At 43.2% G+C, this 17,700-nt stretch overlaps 1 protein-coding gene across 3 annotated transcripts; it reads right to left on the reverse strand.

The window, feature by feature from the left end:
• Positions 1-845: 845 nt before the first annotated feature.
• On the reverse strand, positions 846-17,553 carry LOC307271534 (bridge-like lipid transfer protein family member 2). 3 transcript variants are annotated; one of them, XM_080054033.1, is made up of 40 exons: positions 17,449-17,553; positions 16,801-16,931; positions 16,522-16,648; positions 16,303-16,352; positions 16,067-16,208; positions 15,848-15,966; positions 15,702-15,762; positions 15,433-15,616; positions 14,561-14,684; positions 14,351-14,475; positions 14,186-14,253; positions 13,966-14,102; positions 13,579-13,697; positions 12,996-13,189; positions 12,485-12,782; positions 11,790-11,995; positions 10,642-11,701; positions 10,314-10,505; positions 9,939-10,141; positions 9,468-9,586; positions 9,153-9,376; positions 8,836-9,026; positions 8,528-8,627; positions 8,204-8,403; positions 7,820-8,117; positions 7,581-7,738; positions 7,178-7,384; positions 6,869-6,968; positions 6,476-6,658; positions 6,228-6,349; positions 5,977-6,132; positions 5,576-5,697; positions 5,296-5,476; positions 4,642-4,728; positions 4,018-4,128; positions 3,795-3,930; positions 2,962-3,086; positions 2,779-2,880; positions 2,504-2,638; positions 846-2,324 (listed from the first exon to the last, which is right to left on the reverse strand). In XM_080054033.1, exons 2-40 carry the CDS (start codon positions 16,866-16,868, stop codon positions 2,139-2,141), a joined length of 6,720 nt encoding a protein of 2,239 aa, XP_079910159.1. In that variant the 5' UTR covers positions 16,869-16,931; positions 17,449-17,553; the 3' UTR covers positions 846-2,138. The 3 variants fall into 3 exon arrangements, with proteins under 3 accessions (XP_079910159.1, XP_079910157.1, XP_079910158.1); XM_080054031.1 differs by having other exon boundaries at positions 13,579-13,733; positions 13,924-14,102; XM_080054032.1 differs by having other exon boundaries at positions 13,579-13,733; positions 13,924-14,102; positions 16,801-16,928; positions 17,449-17,515.
• Between the last annotated feature and the right edge of the window lie 147 nt (positions 17,554-17,700).

Consider the following 17,700-nt stretch of genomic DNA (forward strand, 5'->3'; position numbering starts at 1 on the left):
TCAAATAGAAAATAAATATGTAGTGCTTAGCGCTGCAAAGAAAGCAATGCATTCAAATTTTGTAAATAAGGCTTGCCAAAAATAAACCCATGTTTTCTAGTGCTCTTCTGCTCACATATCTGAAGCTGCGTAGGATCAAATCAAGCATCAATTGACCCTGCGCCAGGAGGAAGGTCACACTGATCAATAGCTCTATTTTCAGACTTCGAATGGGGCATTTTGCGTCATGGTTGTTGTATTAAAAACTTAAATGGACAAGAAGGTTTGTAGCAGCGTGGATTTATAGGTAAATAGGCCACCTATTTTTTTAAACATAAAGAGAGCAACCTAGTTATAAGCAAAAATATATCACTAAAGCCTAAATAGTTGAGAAAATAAGATACAAGCGTTATTCTCACAAACATCTTTGTAGGCTACATCATCCATAACATGCGCGTGTAAAATTTAATAACTCCAATCTGCGTCAGTTCTGATCGACTCACCTTACAAACAGTACTGATGTCGCCGCCCATAAATAAATCAAATTATGTCACTCAAAAATAATCGTGAAAATATTTTAAAAGACGACAAATTCAGTTCTTCCCTCGCGTCCGTTTTTTTGTTTTCAGAAACGCGCAGTCCATCGCAGCGTCTTTTCTCCTCCACGTGGTTTTGCGTCTGAGGAGAGAGAGAGATGTTTTGGAGATAGACATCCGGAGCGGGAAGAGCTCCATTCCGCTCCAGTTAGAGCTGTCACATTAATGATCTATCATCTCTCTCTGCTCACCAAACTCCCAACAAGTCACTTTTTTGGGGGGGGGTGGGGGGGGTATAAATTCTACTCAAAACCACTAACACACCACAGAAACAGTAACACTTTTAATGACAGATAAACAATAAGCCACAGAGCTGTTATAGAAATGTGAATGTGAATACATCTGATTTGTGAGATATAATCTGGGTGAATTGAAATGTTCAGGGCATCCCTTTCTCCTTCTTCTCCAGAGAAAATGTTAAAGAATGAATTCAACAGAAAAACAACAACCCTGGTTACAAAAATATCAAAATACTTTGAATAAAAAAGTGCTTTAGTAATAAAATTACAAAACATACACTCAGAGAGTAGCTGCAACATAGTTTCTTTTCTTTTTTTGCCACAATACCATCAAACCAAGTGCCACATTATACAACACAATAACATGTTTTTTGCCGCTCTGTTCTTGATATTGCACTGGGGGTGAGGTACAGTCAATGATGCAGACAGTCATTTCCAGGTAAAATATAAAATAGCATCTATTGTGGTCATTCGTGGAACAGGCCTTCAAGCCAGAGCGACTATCATACAGCCATACACCACGTCTTTAAGCTTTAATTGATAAAACATATACCGATATATATATTTTTCTTATGGTAAATTCTAAATATTTTTTTTCCTACAGCTGGCAGCATTGAAGGTGCTTTCAGTCCATTCCATTTCATTCTAGAATTTGAACGCGTTTGAAATACAGTGTTTCCCGAGCCAGCAGGAAAAGATGCTCTCAGTCTCAGCCTATATAGAAGCAGAGGAAATGCTAACAGTGAATTGCTAGCTACACTGTCAATCTTCCGCGCTACATTCAAGGCAACCTAAGTGGTCATTATTTTGAAAGTTGCAAAGTGTGTGAAATACAGAGTGAAATTTTAAATGGCACATAAATAAAGCAGATAACCATGGATCACCACGGCCATTTATTTTGACCAAAAAAAAAATATATATATATAAATATTTTTTTTTTGGTCAAAATAAATATATATATTTTTGGTCAAAATAAATGGCCATGGTGATCCCGGAGCTGTTTCAGTTCCCTGCAGGGATTTCGGCCATAAACTCAAAATCTGAGAAAACAGGAGTATTTTTTTTTTAAAAGAACAAAACCTCCACAATAAAACTTTTTAAGTTCAGCAGGCTCATAAATGATAAGTAAGGTTTTTCCCAAAACTATTTGAAATGCTCTACCATTTCCCTTTTTTCATTGAGATTCACAAACAGTCAGGCTGATATGACCCAATACATTGATCCCGTCCCGAGGGCATTGTGGCAGCTGCTGCTGATCATCATCATCATCATCCGGTCAAGTGCTGACGTTTTCTAGTGTGAATGTGTCAATGGTTGTTGTCTGTCACTTGCGTCGGCTGAAGATGCTCTTCTTGCCAGAGCTCTTGTCTGAAGAGCTGAGGCCGATGAGGAGCCGGGCCTTCTCGTCCTCCTCCTGCTGCTGCATGCTGTTGTCTGACTTTCCCTCAGACGTTTTCCCACGCTGGTCTGAGCCCGACGCTGGTTTCAGACGCAGCTTCTCCTTTATCATCTGAGCCGCCAGGAGCAAAAAGAACAACACGTTCAGAAAAACTCAACTTTCCCTACATCAGAGCAAATTCATGCATTTTCTGGTAGCAAACTAAAGGCATACTGGAGAGATTAATTGTAATGAAATAAACAATAGAATTTAAATAGTATTGAAGAGTTAAAGTAATAAATGTTGTGTACCTGTGCTACAAGTGCTTTCCGGCTGTCCCTTTTCACAGCCATGGCAAAGTCCAGCCAAGTCCACGTGTTGTTGTGATACTCCAGACAGGGCAGAACCAGGTTCAGGTCCTTCCAGTCCACACTACTCTTTTCCCCCTAAATATTGGGTGAGTCAAACATTAGTGAAACTAAGAACCAGACTGGGAAACAAGCCTTACTTCAGTTGAAGCTAGATTAAGAAATGTTTTTTTGGCATTAGAAACAAAATAAAAAATAAAAAGGAAAAAGTGACCCACCTTATAGCTGACACAGAGCGGCACTTGGGGGATCTTGACGTAGATGAAGGAGTTGTTCATAGCAGCTCGCTCTTTCATCTTATCAATGTCATCAACAGGATGCTGGTGGGAGGAAATAAAAAAAATGCTATTCCACATCTTTAATTCCGTTATTCCTGAAAAACTATCAGAAAGCATCAATACCTCTGGAGTTTTTCTGAATGACCTCCTGACCCCCGCAGTGCGGTTCAGTCCCTGGGTGACACCTTTGCTGGGGCCCATAACACCCATGGTGTCCTCTGACGACTGCCGAGGCTTTACAGTGATACCTGTGACACGGAAACACATTAGCATCAGCACTGTGTGGCCTGGGTGACTCTGCACCTTATACTCCCACTGAGCCTCTCTCACACATCTCTCAAGGTCACATTATGAAGTGGCCTTTTAATAGCTCAGAGCGATGACATAACACAGTAGTAGGTTATTCAATACCACACAGAGACCGACACACATGTGCACACGCACACACACAACTATTATTGATCAGTTTGTTGGTTAACATTACAGTCTGGTGGAGACTCATTGCTTAAAAGGGGAAATATTTTGCACATTTTCAGGTTAAAACGTGTATTGTTGGTGTCTACAAGGAGCGTTTTTTTAATGGTTAGCTGTTAAAAATAACAATTTTTTTTCACCCTGTCTGAAATGCTTTCATTTAGCACCTGCCTCCCCCCTCAGGAAAAGCCCACTCTGTTCTGATTAGCCAGATAAACACAAGGGGGGCATATTATGCTAATTAGCTGAAGAGTGTGGCATCAAATTCAGCAGCTCATTTGAACAGGATGCCGATGCACACACTTTTCTAACCTAAAGAGTCAAGAAGGAATTGACAAGGTTTTATTATTTCAGCTTTTGTGGGCTAGTAGGGACACCAATAGCCCAAAATGTCTGCACAAACAATGAGAAGGTCAGTTTTTCATAGTATGTCCCCTTAATGCTGTCAAATTGCCACCGTTGACAAAAAAATAAAAACATACCTGTTGTAACCAATCTGAACTTGTCCTCCTCATCAGTGACCTCCTCCTCCTCAACGTTTCGTCCCGGGAAGAAGAATCCCATCATCCTTTTGAAGAACTGGTACATGAGCTGGATGGTGAGAGGCACCACGTTCACCTGGTGACCAAAAAAAGTCATGATAATTTTTTTAAAATCTCAATAAAAACACAGTTTCAATGTTCCTGTGAATTTGATGTTATTCACCTCAAAGTGCTCCTTCACAGAGATTCCTCCCACAGGGGGGCGCACTTTACTGAAGATCCGCAAAGCAAACTGGCGTCCAGACTGGCAGTTACTCTGAGGGCGAAGTACAACCTGTAGAATAGGAGGGAGTTCATTTTATCCCTCGTTACAAAATAAAACTACTTTTAAATAGACTTATACATTGATGTCAAACGGCACACATTTACTGATGATATGAACACGGAATGGACAACAGCAAAAAAGGTTAAATGAACTTGTAAATGAGTCCCCGGTCACACATGCATCAATGAATCCTCCAGTTTGCGTGCAACACTGAATATGAAACACTGAAGAGCCACTGAGTGATCCCATCTGGACAAACAAGATGGAGTCAACACAGACATCGAGTCGTGTCACTGTACCGGCACTGTACATACCCTCACACGCTGCACAGAGGAAACCAGGCAGAGAGTCATGAATATCACATATTGTGTTTTTGAAAACTTCTCTCACAACAGTCAGCATCAAAGGCAATGGATGTCATTATGATGTCAAATGATATAATTTGTTTTGTCATGGTCACTGAAAACAAATAAAAAATTATAATATGACCAAATGTAATAATAATGAGAGTCAAAAGCCTACCTTGTATGCTGCATTGGGCAGCAGGTTGTTCATTGTGAACCAGCCTAACTCCAGAAGATGCTCCGCTGTGTCATCAGACTTGTTCAGCTGTGGGGAGAAAAGGCGTTCCGAGTCAACATTTACCCTCCAACAGGTTTAGTGTAAGGTTGGATGCCTCAAGAAAAATATTTCATTCATTGTGTAAATGTGTTCCTGCAGATACATTTGTTGCATTTAGCCGATGCCGAGGATAAGCTACACACCACTAAAACGTTTTATGAAATACAGAATGCTGGACTTAAGGTAGAGCAGAGGTAAATTAGAGCTACGGAGGAAATGTTTTCTGAAGTGGATGTGAGACAAGCAACTGTCTGCTCTGTCATCACCAGCCAGCTGACTCTAGGCTAGGCATGGGCCGATAACCGGCTTCAAGATATACCGCGGTTTGAAAAAGTCAAGGTTTAAAAATCACCATTATTCTGTCATACTGGTCTAAGTGCCTTACTAACACGGTTATTTTTATACCTGGAATTTTCTAAATAACCCATTTGAGAGCTGTATTGGCAATATTGTGATACCGTCTGAACAGTATTTTTTCTTAAGGTTATCATACCGTCAGAATATCATACTGGCCTCAGCCTACTTTAGGCTGTTGTAAGACCGTGCCATGCTCACCTTACTGTACATGAATCTCTGCAGCTCCAGCTCTGCGATGCCCAGCTGGCCGTCCTCTTCGGTCAGACACCAGCGGGCCTGGGCAAAGTAGATCTCTGTTCTCCTCACCACGCTCACATCCTCCGGAGGCTTACGCAGCTCCAGCTTGTTTGCCCGTTGCAGCTGAAAGTCCTTGAAACACCTGAAAAGACAGATAGAGAGAGAGTATGTTTATTTTTTTTAACTGTGTGCCATTATCATCTTCTCTGTATGTGGATGTGAGTGAGTCTTGATATGAGACCTGATGAGAATGTTGAGTTCTTCACTCTTCATCTGCATGTCGTTCTTCTCCTGGTTGAGCTGGTTCTGCAGTCTTGTGTTGATGTCCATCAGTTCATCACCGCTCAGTTCCTCGGGTAATGCCTGCAAGTTGATGATGATGATGATAGCAAATGATTCATAATAAAAAATTAAAAAAAAAAGTAAACCAACAATTAAGCTTTGAAAAAAAAAAAAAGTATGAAAATCAAAGCAGATGATAGAAGACTGATTTTGTGGAATAAATTATTTGTTTAAAGGCCGAACGAGCTTAGTTAGCATAGGGGCCATTTATTCATTTTGTTGATTCATTTTTGTGTTGAGTTTTAATAACAGTGGAGATATAAGGAAACACTCAGACTGATGAAGCACTATGCGACTCACCCTGATGTTGGAGTAAATCTGTTTCTCAAGGCGTCTGATCTGGACCAGGTGCTGTCTGACGGCCTCCTGGAGGTGCAGGATGCTGCTGCGTTGCTCCTCTGGGTTACTAGAGATTTCCAGTTGGAATCGCACACGCTGCTTTTTCTCACTGTGCTCCTGGACACAGAATAAGTAAAAGGAGGAAACACTGGTTAGGACATGGATATCTTTCTGTAAACTGGGGCCGTTAGCCATCTGATGCTGCAGCTTACCTTGCGTTTGGTTTCCACGTGTAACAACAGGTTGTTGACGATGTCCAGGATCATAGCGTACTGAACGGGGTTAGTGGATATCTCCAGATCGTGGTGAATGAGGGTGAAGGTGTCAACAGCCCCTGGTAAATCATCATAATAAAACTCCTTGAACCTCATGTATGGTGATACCCTTTTACAAGAACATATACAGTATTTTTATATATGTATGTATGTATGTATGTCGGTAGGTAGGTGGCAAGACATACCAGCCTGTTTTTTCAGCAGATCCTCTTTCTCATGGTTATTCCTCAGTTCTGGAGGTTTGATCTGAGTGGCCAGCTCAGCGTCGATGTCGTGACTGTAACTGATGTAGTGCATCCGGCAGCTACAGCGCGAGATGATACGCTGGACCTGCTGAGCCTCGTTCACCTGGGCTGGTTGGTTCCAGTCTACAGGCACAGAAAAAGAATGCAATGCAATTGTTCCTAAAATAGTACAGTTAATCAGATTTACTCAACAGATGCATTTTTCTGTGTAAAAAGGATAATGTATACAGCTTAAGAGGTTGTCTGTATGAAAAGGCTTATTTTTCTGGAGGGATAAAGAGAGGTCTGCCATGTGGTAAGGAAGAACAGTCCAGCGTTTGAGGAGTTATCTACCTGTAGTAGTGCTAACCATTCCTCCCACAGCCTGGCCACTCTCCATCAGCTCCAGCACCGAGTCCAGGTTCCGCTGCCTGTGCTCCTCTATGTTTTTCACCTAAACAAAACCCATAGAAAGCCAAGGGAGAATCAGGGCACGAACAGCATAGCACTCAACAGGTGAGTTACTATAAAGCTTTAGTGGTGTGTAGTTGCATAGTTAAAAGTTGACAAGGGGGCAAAAAACCTCCCCTAGAACTACTGTATTTGTGTTCTACTCGTTTCCTGTATCCTCTTAAGGTATTAAGAGGTGAGGGCTGTGCCTACCTCCAGCCACAACTGTCTGTCCTCTTGCTCTGATGGGTTGGGCTCCATGGTGGCAAAGTACTGCATGCCATCCAGCAAACAGGTCCAGGTGGTTTTCTGCTTCATGGTGTCACTGTACCAGGCTGGGAGGTGCTCACACTGGAGCAGCTGAGCCTTTGCTGCAGACAACAGCACGCAGCCGGCCGTCTCTGTGCCGCGCAACATCATCTGGGTAAAGCAGAGTAGATGAGTGTTATAATATTTAAATCAAATCGTAAACACGTCAATTCCCAAAGATAGAAACCATTATGTTGGAGAACACATTATTGGACTCTCAAGATACAGAACATGTTATCCTTCAAAATAAGAGTAAAGTCTGTCAAAATAGGACTTAATAAAATAAAATAAAAAATTCTCAAGGCACCTGACAGTTGACCAACTCAATAAACCAGTTGCGGTTATAGACATCATCAGTCTGACAGGCGGCGATGCCACACAGCTGGTCGCTTACACCCGAGTCCTCCTCTGAAAACACCACGAACTTGTCCGTTTCCTCGATCAGTTTCTGGAGCATGGATGTTCCTGCAGAGTGAAGAAAATAAGTTAGCTGATCTTCAAAGACTCGTTTGTTGTTCTTTTGTTTGTTAAGCAAATCTCCATCACCTTCATGATGACTTTTGTCTGCCCGGCTGACTGTGGGCATGACTGGTGTGGTAGGGGCGGTGGTGGGAGAGTAGTTGGAGGGAGAGCGTTTGAGCTTCTTGGTGGGCAGCTGTGTGTCGAACCTCAGGCCTTTCAAAGCTTCAGTGGAGAGGTTTCTCTTCAGCACAGACGCCTTCTTATAACCGTCGTACAGACCAAAGGCTATGTTCCTGTTGGTGGTGGTCCAGGAGGCACGCAGGTCCACCAGGCGTAGTTTGTGAGTGTAAGAGGCATTGGTCTCATCCGTCTGGTTCACCTCCTGTCAGAAATATTGCAAAACAAATGTTATGATTGTAAATTAAATTTAAAAACAGGTTTAAACTCCAGCCATCTGTGGACTTTTACCTCTTCCATGCGATTGCTCTGTCGCTGGTAGCTGAGGGAGGACAGGCTGAGCAGGTGAGTCTTCTTGACTTGAGCGTTGATCTGGTGGTCGTTGGTCTCGTCCCAGGTGGAGGCCATCAGGTGAACCGTCACCTGGGAAAGCTCGCTGACCATCTGGGTCACATTCCATTCGGAGATCAGCCTCCTCATTACAGTGCCAGCTGAGAGGCCACACAAACAAACACACACACACACAAAACCATTAAAACATTTTTTTTTAAGTAGACTAAATGAAGTTATCTGTATTTTTGAGTATTTTGTTTTTCTTGAATGGTGTGTACGCACCCTGTGGAATAAGCCTCTGTGCCCCTCGAGTGAAGACATGGCCTTTGCTGCATTCCACTTGGATACCCCTCTGCTGGGCGAAGGAGGCCCAGTAATGTACCTGAGGGACACATAATATGTAGAAACGTACATATATGGTAGATGTGAGAGTGTCAAGTAATAAAAAGGAGGTACTCAGTAAATTAGTAGAAATCAAGCTACACACAGTTCTGTCTGAGTGACTACAAATTTAGACTTCATGGTTACAAACATAAAGTTGATTTTTTGAACTGGACTGTTTCTGGAAAACTGCCAAGAAAAAGACTCACTTGGAGTTGTGGGAAGGCAGCTGTGTAGGACATCTGTTTGTAGTGCTGACCCAGCTTCTTTCGGAAAGGCCTGAGGGTGTGGAAGAGCTTGCCTCTGCAGATGGGTCGAGATACACCCGTCCATGTGGCATAAAAGTTCTGCATCCAGCGCAGAGTGCTGCTGTATAACAGGACTCTAGGCTGGGAAGTGTCTAAAAGGAAACACAGACACAGTTCATATTGTGACAACCGTTGAGCCAGGTTGTAACAATATATAATAGTGTTTTTTAAGTGAAGCGGGCTAAACTAAGTGACGGATCAAACAGAGCTGTACGTACCCGTGCCACAGGGCTCGTTAAGGTCCATGGTGATGGAGAGGTTGAGGTTCTCAGAGCGAAAGGCTCTGTAGGAGTCATGGGGCTGACCTGAGGTCACGTCTGCAACGTTCTCCGCACAGCAGAGCATGACAGCATGGTGGTCATGGGGGTTGCCATGGCAAAGCCATTGGAGGTCAAGTGTCATACACAGATTAGGCAAGTGTAGAAAACAGATATCATCATACCTAGTGCGGGGGAAAAAGGCATTTGTATTACTGAACAATTCCTTACAAATACAGTTCAGTAGCAGTTCAGTAGCCTGATGCCTCCACTTACTTTGATGCTGTCCTGACATTTACATCCAAATCTCCTTTAAACACAAACTGCCCTGGGGTCCAGTCATAGCTCAGCTTATTCCACTCCCAGTGCAGGTTCTCTGTTGTGTTGTAAGGGTCCTTTAAGAAAGCAATAATCAATTTATTGGATTAGGTGATTCATTTTGTGTTGCACCACATAGCTCAGTTACAAGAAATGAAAACTATAGTACGTGCCATAAAACATGCACTGAGTGGCGACACCTGTGCAATCTAATCCAATTCTATACGCCCATAAATTCTACCTTTCCCCAAGTTACTAATTAAAGGTTTCTGGTGACATTGTTGGAAGCGTGTCAATTGATGACATTTTTATTACCTTGCCCAGAATAGAATGTGAAGGTCATAGCGTGCAATATAACTTTGCAAAATCTGTTCCTGTATTGATCTACTGGACACAACATTTGAGTTTGTTAGGTGAACATTGTTTTACCTCTGTAGCGAGCTGATGAAGATTGGCCTGATCAATGTCCATTACAAAGCGCCCATGCAGGAGAAGACGACTTTTGTCCCACCAGGCCAGTAGAGGTGAGGGGTCCACTGTGGGTTTGGTCAGCAGGTCAACGGCCTGGCCAATCAGAGTCCAGGCAGGGTCCCAACACGGACCCCACACAATAGTGTACAGAGAGAAGTTAGCTGCATAAAGAGAATATCGAGAGAGATTTTAACAGAGTAAACTTTCTTACTTATTGTTTTGACTGAACAGCTGTGACTGGTCAGGCTTAATGAAGAGCTGTGAGCATTCGCGGGTAACTGAGCATTGCGCTCAGAGAACAGCACCGTGACAGCATCATTTCCCAGGACTCACATTTGAAGTCATAGTAGAACTTGAGCGCTGGCATATTCCTGTGGACCGTCACGTCTCCCCATGGTGGACCGAGTGGAACAGTCTCTTTACGATGAGCCCTGGCCTGCCCGTCCTGCTCCGTCCCAATCAGACGGCCCGACAGCTCCCAGTCCCGGATCTCAAACAGGTAGCGAGGGTAATCCCGAATTCTCACTGGCATAGTGGAAAGAGAGAGAAAGACATTAATTATTTCCTATGATTCGAGATGAAACTGTGGGATATTGTATTCATTTTTATGTCCCATTTAATCTCAAATCATAAATAATTTAACACACTTTTATAAACTTACCCAAAAATGCTGCCAGTTTAAACTTGACAGCACGGCACCACTGGACCACAAGAGGGAGTCCGTCTCTGGGGAAGGGACTGATTCCGTCGATGTCCCTCAGCTGCTCTCTCACCCTCTCTGGCCCATGGAGAGACTGATCAGCCAGGGCCACTAGCTCCAGGTCTGACACAGTCCAGGTCAACATGGACTTCCTCATGGGTGTGTTTGCGTAGAGGCGGCGTGAGCGCTGGATGTAGATCTCGATGTGCTTCTTCTCCAGTGAACTGTACAGCTCTTCGATCTTCCTGGCGGGGAGGAGCTCTCCGTGTTGCTTGCGCAGATCGGCCACCTTCTTGTCCAGAAGCTGCAGACGCTTTGAGCTCTCCTTGCTCTCGTCCTTCATGAGCTCGTAGTTGTCTCGCAGCTTGATCTCAAAGACGTCGTCCAGGAAGACAAAGGAGAACTGGCTGATTTTACACACGAGATCGGGAGGCAGACGTTGGGCGGTGGTGGCGGTGGATTGGCTTGGGGAGCGATGCAGCGTCTTCAGCCACTTCTGCACACTGATGGCCATGTCGAAGGTGTTGGAGAAATCGTACTGGTAGGGGAACTCCACGGACATGGAGGGGCAGGTGAGCAGCCAGACGTGGTTGTGAGGAGTGGTGAGGAAGGGAAAGGTGTCTCTGTGCAGCTGCATCTCGGTCAGCTCCGAGTGCGTCTCCACATCCAGGCCGTTAAAGGACACGATGTTGTTGCCGTCAAAGTTGAAGATCAAGCAGGGGGACCGGATGTGCATGGAGCCGCTGTGCTTGGAGACAGAGAGGGCCTCCGTGTGCAGGACGATGTAGTTCTTCTCACTAACGTGGGCCGTCAGACGAGTGCAGCCCAGTTCTACACGAACACAAAGACCTCTGCTCTGGCCTGAAATGGGTTCGCTCTCCCCTGCAGGACTGACTGGACTGTCCTCTCCTTTGTCTCCGCTTAGCAGAAGCCAACACGCCTTAGCTTCGGTCAGGTGTTGATATAAGACCATGTGGTCTGGTGGCGTCCATTCAACTGTCAGCTCCTCTTCACATTGAACCTGATAAGGACATGAAAACACAACATATGACTATTGAAACAGAATTTGATTCAGTGCGGAGAAACAACATAGATGGAGATATGGTTACCTGCAAGGTGTGGGTGGTGATGTGGTAACAAAAGGCTATCGCGGTGAGTTTGAGAACAGGGTTTGGGGTTTGAGAGGCGGGGCAACACGACTCCATGTTCTCTGTGAGTGTTTTGACCGTTGACAGGCTAACACCGTGCAGAGACACCGTGGAGCTTTCTGCAGAGCTCAGCAGTCTGACAGTGTCCATCCGCAAAGACACGGCACCTGGAAAGAAAACAAGTTTATAAAAGACAATCATTAAAAAGTGAGGAGGGAAGTTTGTGTGTTAGTCCAATGGAGATGCAATGTCTCTAAAACGTTCTGCTGCAACAGATTTGGTCATTTCTGTTCTCTGTCAAAACCTTTTTTTCTTTTAACACTGCAGAGGTTGAGTGCTCTAAATAGGAATTATGTTCACCATCAGTTCATTTGAGGAATTTTCTTTCTTGTTTTTTGTCAATTGAAGTGTAAATGTAAAAAGATTTGTGAAAACTAAAAACTAAAATCTGCCACATCAGACAAAAATAAAGCAAATGCTCGGTTACGTTTGGCATTTGCTTGAAAAATGAATAGTTTGTAATCTACTACTTGACTAGACGACAAGAACGCTTAATTAGGGAGATATTTTCAGTCAAACAAATATATATATAATGTATACTATAAACATAATTTTTCACCAGGCAAGATATAAACTAATATCGAAAAATTATTTACCTGCTAGATTAGAAAGTGTGAACACATTAACATCCTCCAGACAGCAGTCCAGTTTAAACAGCAGGTGTAGCAGTGAGGAGGGAGCGGGTTGGACACTGTCGCCACTAGAGGGCGACACTGGGGCCACATCTGACAGCTGAGGCGTCATGTCACGGGGCAAGCAGATGAGGGACAGCAAGCGAGACAGACACAGTGCACATGTCTCTGAAAGCTCCACTTGAAGTCCTTTCAGGTTGGACTCAACGGTCAAACTTGGAGAATGAATATTGGAGTCCAGGTGGGGTCGGTTGTAACTCCCCTGGAGGGATGAGAATACAAATATAATATTAACAAAGAGAAGAAAAAAGAAAATGGAAAAACTTGGGGGAAAGTTGTTAATAAGAAGTTATGGTGCAGATGTGCAGATCTATGTGGAATATACAAGGAAATATTTGGTTAAATTAATCTAAAGCATCATTACGCATTCAATAAAACAAGTTTCTAAATGCTACTTAATCATTTAAGCTCCTACCTGAAGAGTGAGTGAGTCTAATATTAGAGCTTCTCCCCACACATGTTTACCAGGAGGGTGGGGCGCTTGTTGGATATGAGACCCCTGCCCCACTCTCCACCAGAAGTTATCCAGGGACACGGAGGCCCGCTGGTGCACATTCTGGGACTCAGGGCTCTCTGTGTCATCTCTGATGTCAAGAAGATGCTGCAGTTCTACAGGCACAGGAAGCAAGAGTCGGCATAAAACATCATTTAATACATTCAAAGTCATTAAGAGCCAGCAGGGATAAAATAACTAAAGTTAATGTGTAACGTTTAAAAGGCGCTCTAAAAATGTATCTTATCTAATCTAGCTTGGCATGTTTGAAAAAGGTTGACTCAAGTGTTTCCCTAAAGAAAAGGAAACGTAAAGAATAACTGAAGGAAAATGTGTAACAACAGTACAGGGCTTACGTAATTATATAGTTCTATTGCTTACCACAGGGTGTTGAGGTTATACTTTAAACACAAAACTACCCACATTTTGCAATGTAGCAATAACATCATATGACATTCACCTGCATTGCTCTGTGTGCACGTGTTCAGCAGTGTGTGAAAAGTACCTGCGCTGGCAGAGAGGAATCCCAGGGCGAAAGGCGTGGTGTCTCCCAGCTGAACAGACACATTGACGTTGGACACGGAGGAGGTGATCATCACGGGGGCGTCCAGGTGAGGGAGGCGCCTGAGGAAGAGGAGGGTGGGCAAATAATCTAATGGACTGCACAACACAACGTCATGGAACCACACCATACAGAATGAGTGATGCGCAAACACAAACATGGGTAAGAGAGAGAAGATGGTAAGAGGAGATAGGATTAGATTGTTATTTTCACCACAGAGGGAGATTTTCAGACACAACATTAACCCAAACATTATAATCCCCTCAACATGAATATCAATAAACATACAGCAAATCTACTTTTCCAGTTGTTTTCTTTTTTGCAACTTGCCCTTTTCTATGTGCCGCCTTCCTGTGGATTAGCTGTTCCCATGGAAATAGATTCAGCCAATGGGAGAACTCCTGGTGACGGTAGTGGATGATGCAGGTGTTGACTGTAAAGGACCCCGAGATATCCATTGAGGTAACCTAAAAGTAAATTAAAAAATTAAAAAATGAATTTCAAATATGAGTCATATTCTTGTGACGTGCACATCAGGCAGCTTTCACACCTGCACAGTCGTCTTGAGAGAGTTGACACAAAGGATTCTTTGCCTACTCTGCGAGAGGAGAAGTCCATCTGCCAATAAAATAAATAAACAACAACGTGTTATCCATAGCTTTTAGCATCATTCTACTGTCTGTGTGTTGCGTCTGGCACCCAGCTGTCTACTCACCCTCTAGAAGGAGCTCCAGGCTGCTCTGGGGAAAGCTCAGCTCAGGAGTGAAGCTTTTGAGGGGAAGCTGCTCATCGTCACGTCCATAGCCGACTTTTAAAGACTTTAGAGTCCAGTTCAGGTGTCTGCACAGACAGAAGAAAAAAAACTGTCATACAGTGTTTCAATCAATAATGTCTGTGCAGTTGGTGGAAATAAATGTTGGCTCACCTTTTCTGGCTGTGCATGGACAGGGTTACATTTGTGTTATCAAATTCCACGTTGACCTTGTGGGGAATCAGCTGATGAAATCGTTCCACGGCCTCAGTCTGGATGAACGCAATCTTTTCACACTCTGAAGAGAAGCAGTATTAATACGTTTAAAAACCACAATCGCTGTTTACTCTATAACAAATGCATTCAACTTATCTTTTTTTGGACAGACAGCAGGTTTGGAATATGACTAACTGTATATCATCGTTACCTTCTGATGATATACAAATATGTTTAGCATGGAAATACTGAAGTGAGTTTATCTGTTATTTCCTTTTTTTACCCTTGTAGTTGTTTAAAAAATAAATGAAAAATGAAACCGACCACTTTAACCATGCCCATGTTACTAGTGTTTTGGTTTCTAACAACACCTTTCTTACATGTATTCTTCATTCGATAATGCTCTCATATACATATTCAAAATAATGAAAGGGAGGTCAAACTTGATCTACCTATGATTAAGCAGCATGTGGACATTTCAAGCACCTACAGAGGTCGAACAAGCACTATGATGTGACCTTGTCCTCATTTTTTGCTGGTTAGCAGTAAAGCTAAAAATATCACAGACAGCAAAAAGCAGAAGATGAATGTACTAATATAAAAATGTCTGACAGGATAAAAGAATAAGTCCTTTAGAAAAATAAGATCGAGTGGGATACTGTGTTAGGGACAAATGGTAAAACAATTACTACTACTAATACTACAATTAAAAGTTATAAAATTAGACATTAGCCAGGCAGTGCTTGTTAGGACATAGCCACTGCTAGTTTGCTGAATTTTTCTGATAATCATTTTAGACATTTCAGATATTATACTCAGCCTTTGCTCACCAGGTGCATCCTCATTGCTCTTTTTTGGGGACGGGGGCACCAAGAGTTGGCTGAGGAACAGTCCCTCGTGCAGCTCAGCTATGAGCGTCCTCACATTCAGCGACAGCAACCCAGGCTTCATCTCCGGTACGCTCACATCTCCAGACAGCAGCAGGCTCAGGGCCACTTCAGCCAGACATATATCCTGCAATGGGGACAGAGCACATCAGTCAAAACACATTTCAGACATCGCAAGTTTCTATTTAAGGGAAAAACTTAGGAGAACTTACTAATTGGCTGCTTTTAAGCACTTTACTGCTTAGCTGTGCAACTGAGAAGTCCCACGCCAGCCTGTAAAGAAAGTTAGAAATTATCTTAGTATCCATCTTTCTTTTCTGTTAAATTTGAAAATCAAGAGTGGTAACTGCGTCGTTACCTTTTACTCTGGTGGTCAAGTAACAAAGTGATGCCTGCAATGGTCATGTGCCACAGAGACTCAGTCAGTGCTAGGTTCAATACCATCACATTGATGGAGCTGATGTGGAATGACAGCAGCTGAAAACACAAGACAGGGAAAATGAGATATTGTGTGTAAAATCCATTTGGAAAAAAGAAATAATACTAATGGTTGAGCTACAGCATTTTGGCCTCATACTTGCGAGAGGAAGCGTAGCGCTGTGGGGCTGACTGAAAACTTCCGAGACTTTTTCCCATGGCTCGTCTTCACTAAAGGTCTGACCGGTGCTTGCAGGTCAAACCTAACTCTGGTTTCTCCAACACACAATGCCAGGTATCTCCTGAAAGATAAACATGCTCTAAATAGTGTCTCTTATAACAGAATAATGCATTTTCATATAAAAGTGTGAGCGATTTTATGAAGCGACAACTTACGGCAAATCCTGGTTTAGAAGTTTACTTGAAATCCATATTCTGTCAATTTCCTATCATAAAAAGAATCACTGTTATGGTATTTTGCGGAAAGTGAACGAACATTAAATATGTTCTGGCCATATATACAGTAAATAAAACACCTTCCTACTGACATGGGAGCAGCCCCACTGAATGAGTTCAGTCAGTACATGAATGTCACGTAAACACAGTGTGTCTTACCAGAGTGTGCTGGGGGTGAAACTGGATACTAACTCCTTGGACAGAAAACAGCCCGACTGATTTAATCTTGAGATCAGCGTTCAGTGCTGTCTGGAACAATCGCACTGCCAGGGTGCAAATGAGCCACCTAGAAAAACAAGACAAATGCAGTAAAGTGTTACTCTCGCATGTAATGGATATTTGAAATAGAAAACGTATTTTAAGCAGTGTTGTGTTGATATAAAAGTGTCACTGCCCATCACAGAAAGGCTACACAGTGGAAGCTGAAGCATGTCTTACCTGAAAACAGCACATAACACCAGAAGAAGCAGGAGCACCAGGAGGAAGGACATCAGCAGGAGAGACATTATGTCCCAAGTAGTTCACACCCAGATCTGGTTCCTGGGTCTGGGCTGCTCTTCTATCAGCTGCTGTCAAAGAGGAAGAGGGGCACTTCAGCTGCACTGTACACACACCTTCCTATTTAGGTGCTTATCAATGCTTCAAACTAGGCAACTAAACAATAACTAATAACCTGTCTTATCGCTGTCACATAAACGTCAGCTGTGTGTTTTGCAGCTAACGGTAACAGCTGGCCTCGCTGTGCTAACATTGCTAATTAACTTACAGTGTAACTTAACTAAACCAACTTTCTCACACAACATCACATATAAAACCTTCAACTAAACTTGTATTAGGCTTTGTTCACCATCCCACCTGTGACAAAGCAGTGGCTCGCTGTAGCTTTTCGCCCAAACACGAAATAGTTAAAAATTAATTTGCCGCCGCGTCACCAAAAAACAAATCAGCAGCAAATCTGTGCTAGCGTTATAGCATGCTAACGCTGCGGCTAATTTAGCTTAGCTGCGAGACTGCTACACAACTTAGCTGTTTTGCTACTTTCGTCGGCTCCCGTGAACTATCAAGCTTATTTACTTGCTTACTTACCCCGGCATGTTCAAAGTAGTGGGGTGTCGCAGCCTCCTAGCATAATGTCACAACGAGCAGCTAACTGTCTGCTCAGACAGTAAACACACAGGCTCTGCTCTGCTGTATACAGCCGACAACTGTGTGACAAGTGGGAGAGGAGCTGCAAACACCGCCCCTAAACACTAGGCAAACAAATATTAACCTTTAACTATGCATGCACTCACACATTCACCTGCACTTCATGTAACTGCAACCAAAGCCACACACACA

Source organism: Ammodytes marinus (assembly GCF_949987685.1).
Source record: "Ammodytes marinus genome assembly, chromosome: 3".
In the NCBI taxonomy this organism is placed as follows: Eukaryota; Metazoa; Chordata; class Actinopteri; order Uranoscopiformes; family Ammodytidae; genus Ammodytes; species Ammodytes marinus.

Bases quoted from the DNA above. Each gene is read 5' to 3' on its own strand.
- LOC307271534 (XM_080054031.1), bottom strand. From the start codon at position 16,868: ATGTCTCTCCTGCTGATGTCCTTCCTCCTGGTGCTCCTGCTTCTTCTG. The intron at 16,353-16,521 runs GTAAGACACACT...TTTTTATGATAG, and splicing joins TTCACCCCCAGCACACTCTG to GAAATTGACAGAATATGGAT. The intron at 14,254-14,350 runs GTGAGTAGACAG...TTTTATTGGCAG, and splicing joins CCTGGAGCTCCTTCTAGAGG to ATGGACTTCTCCTCTCGCAG.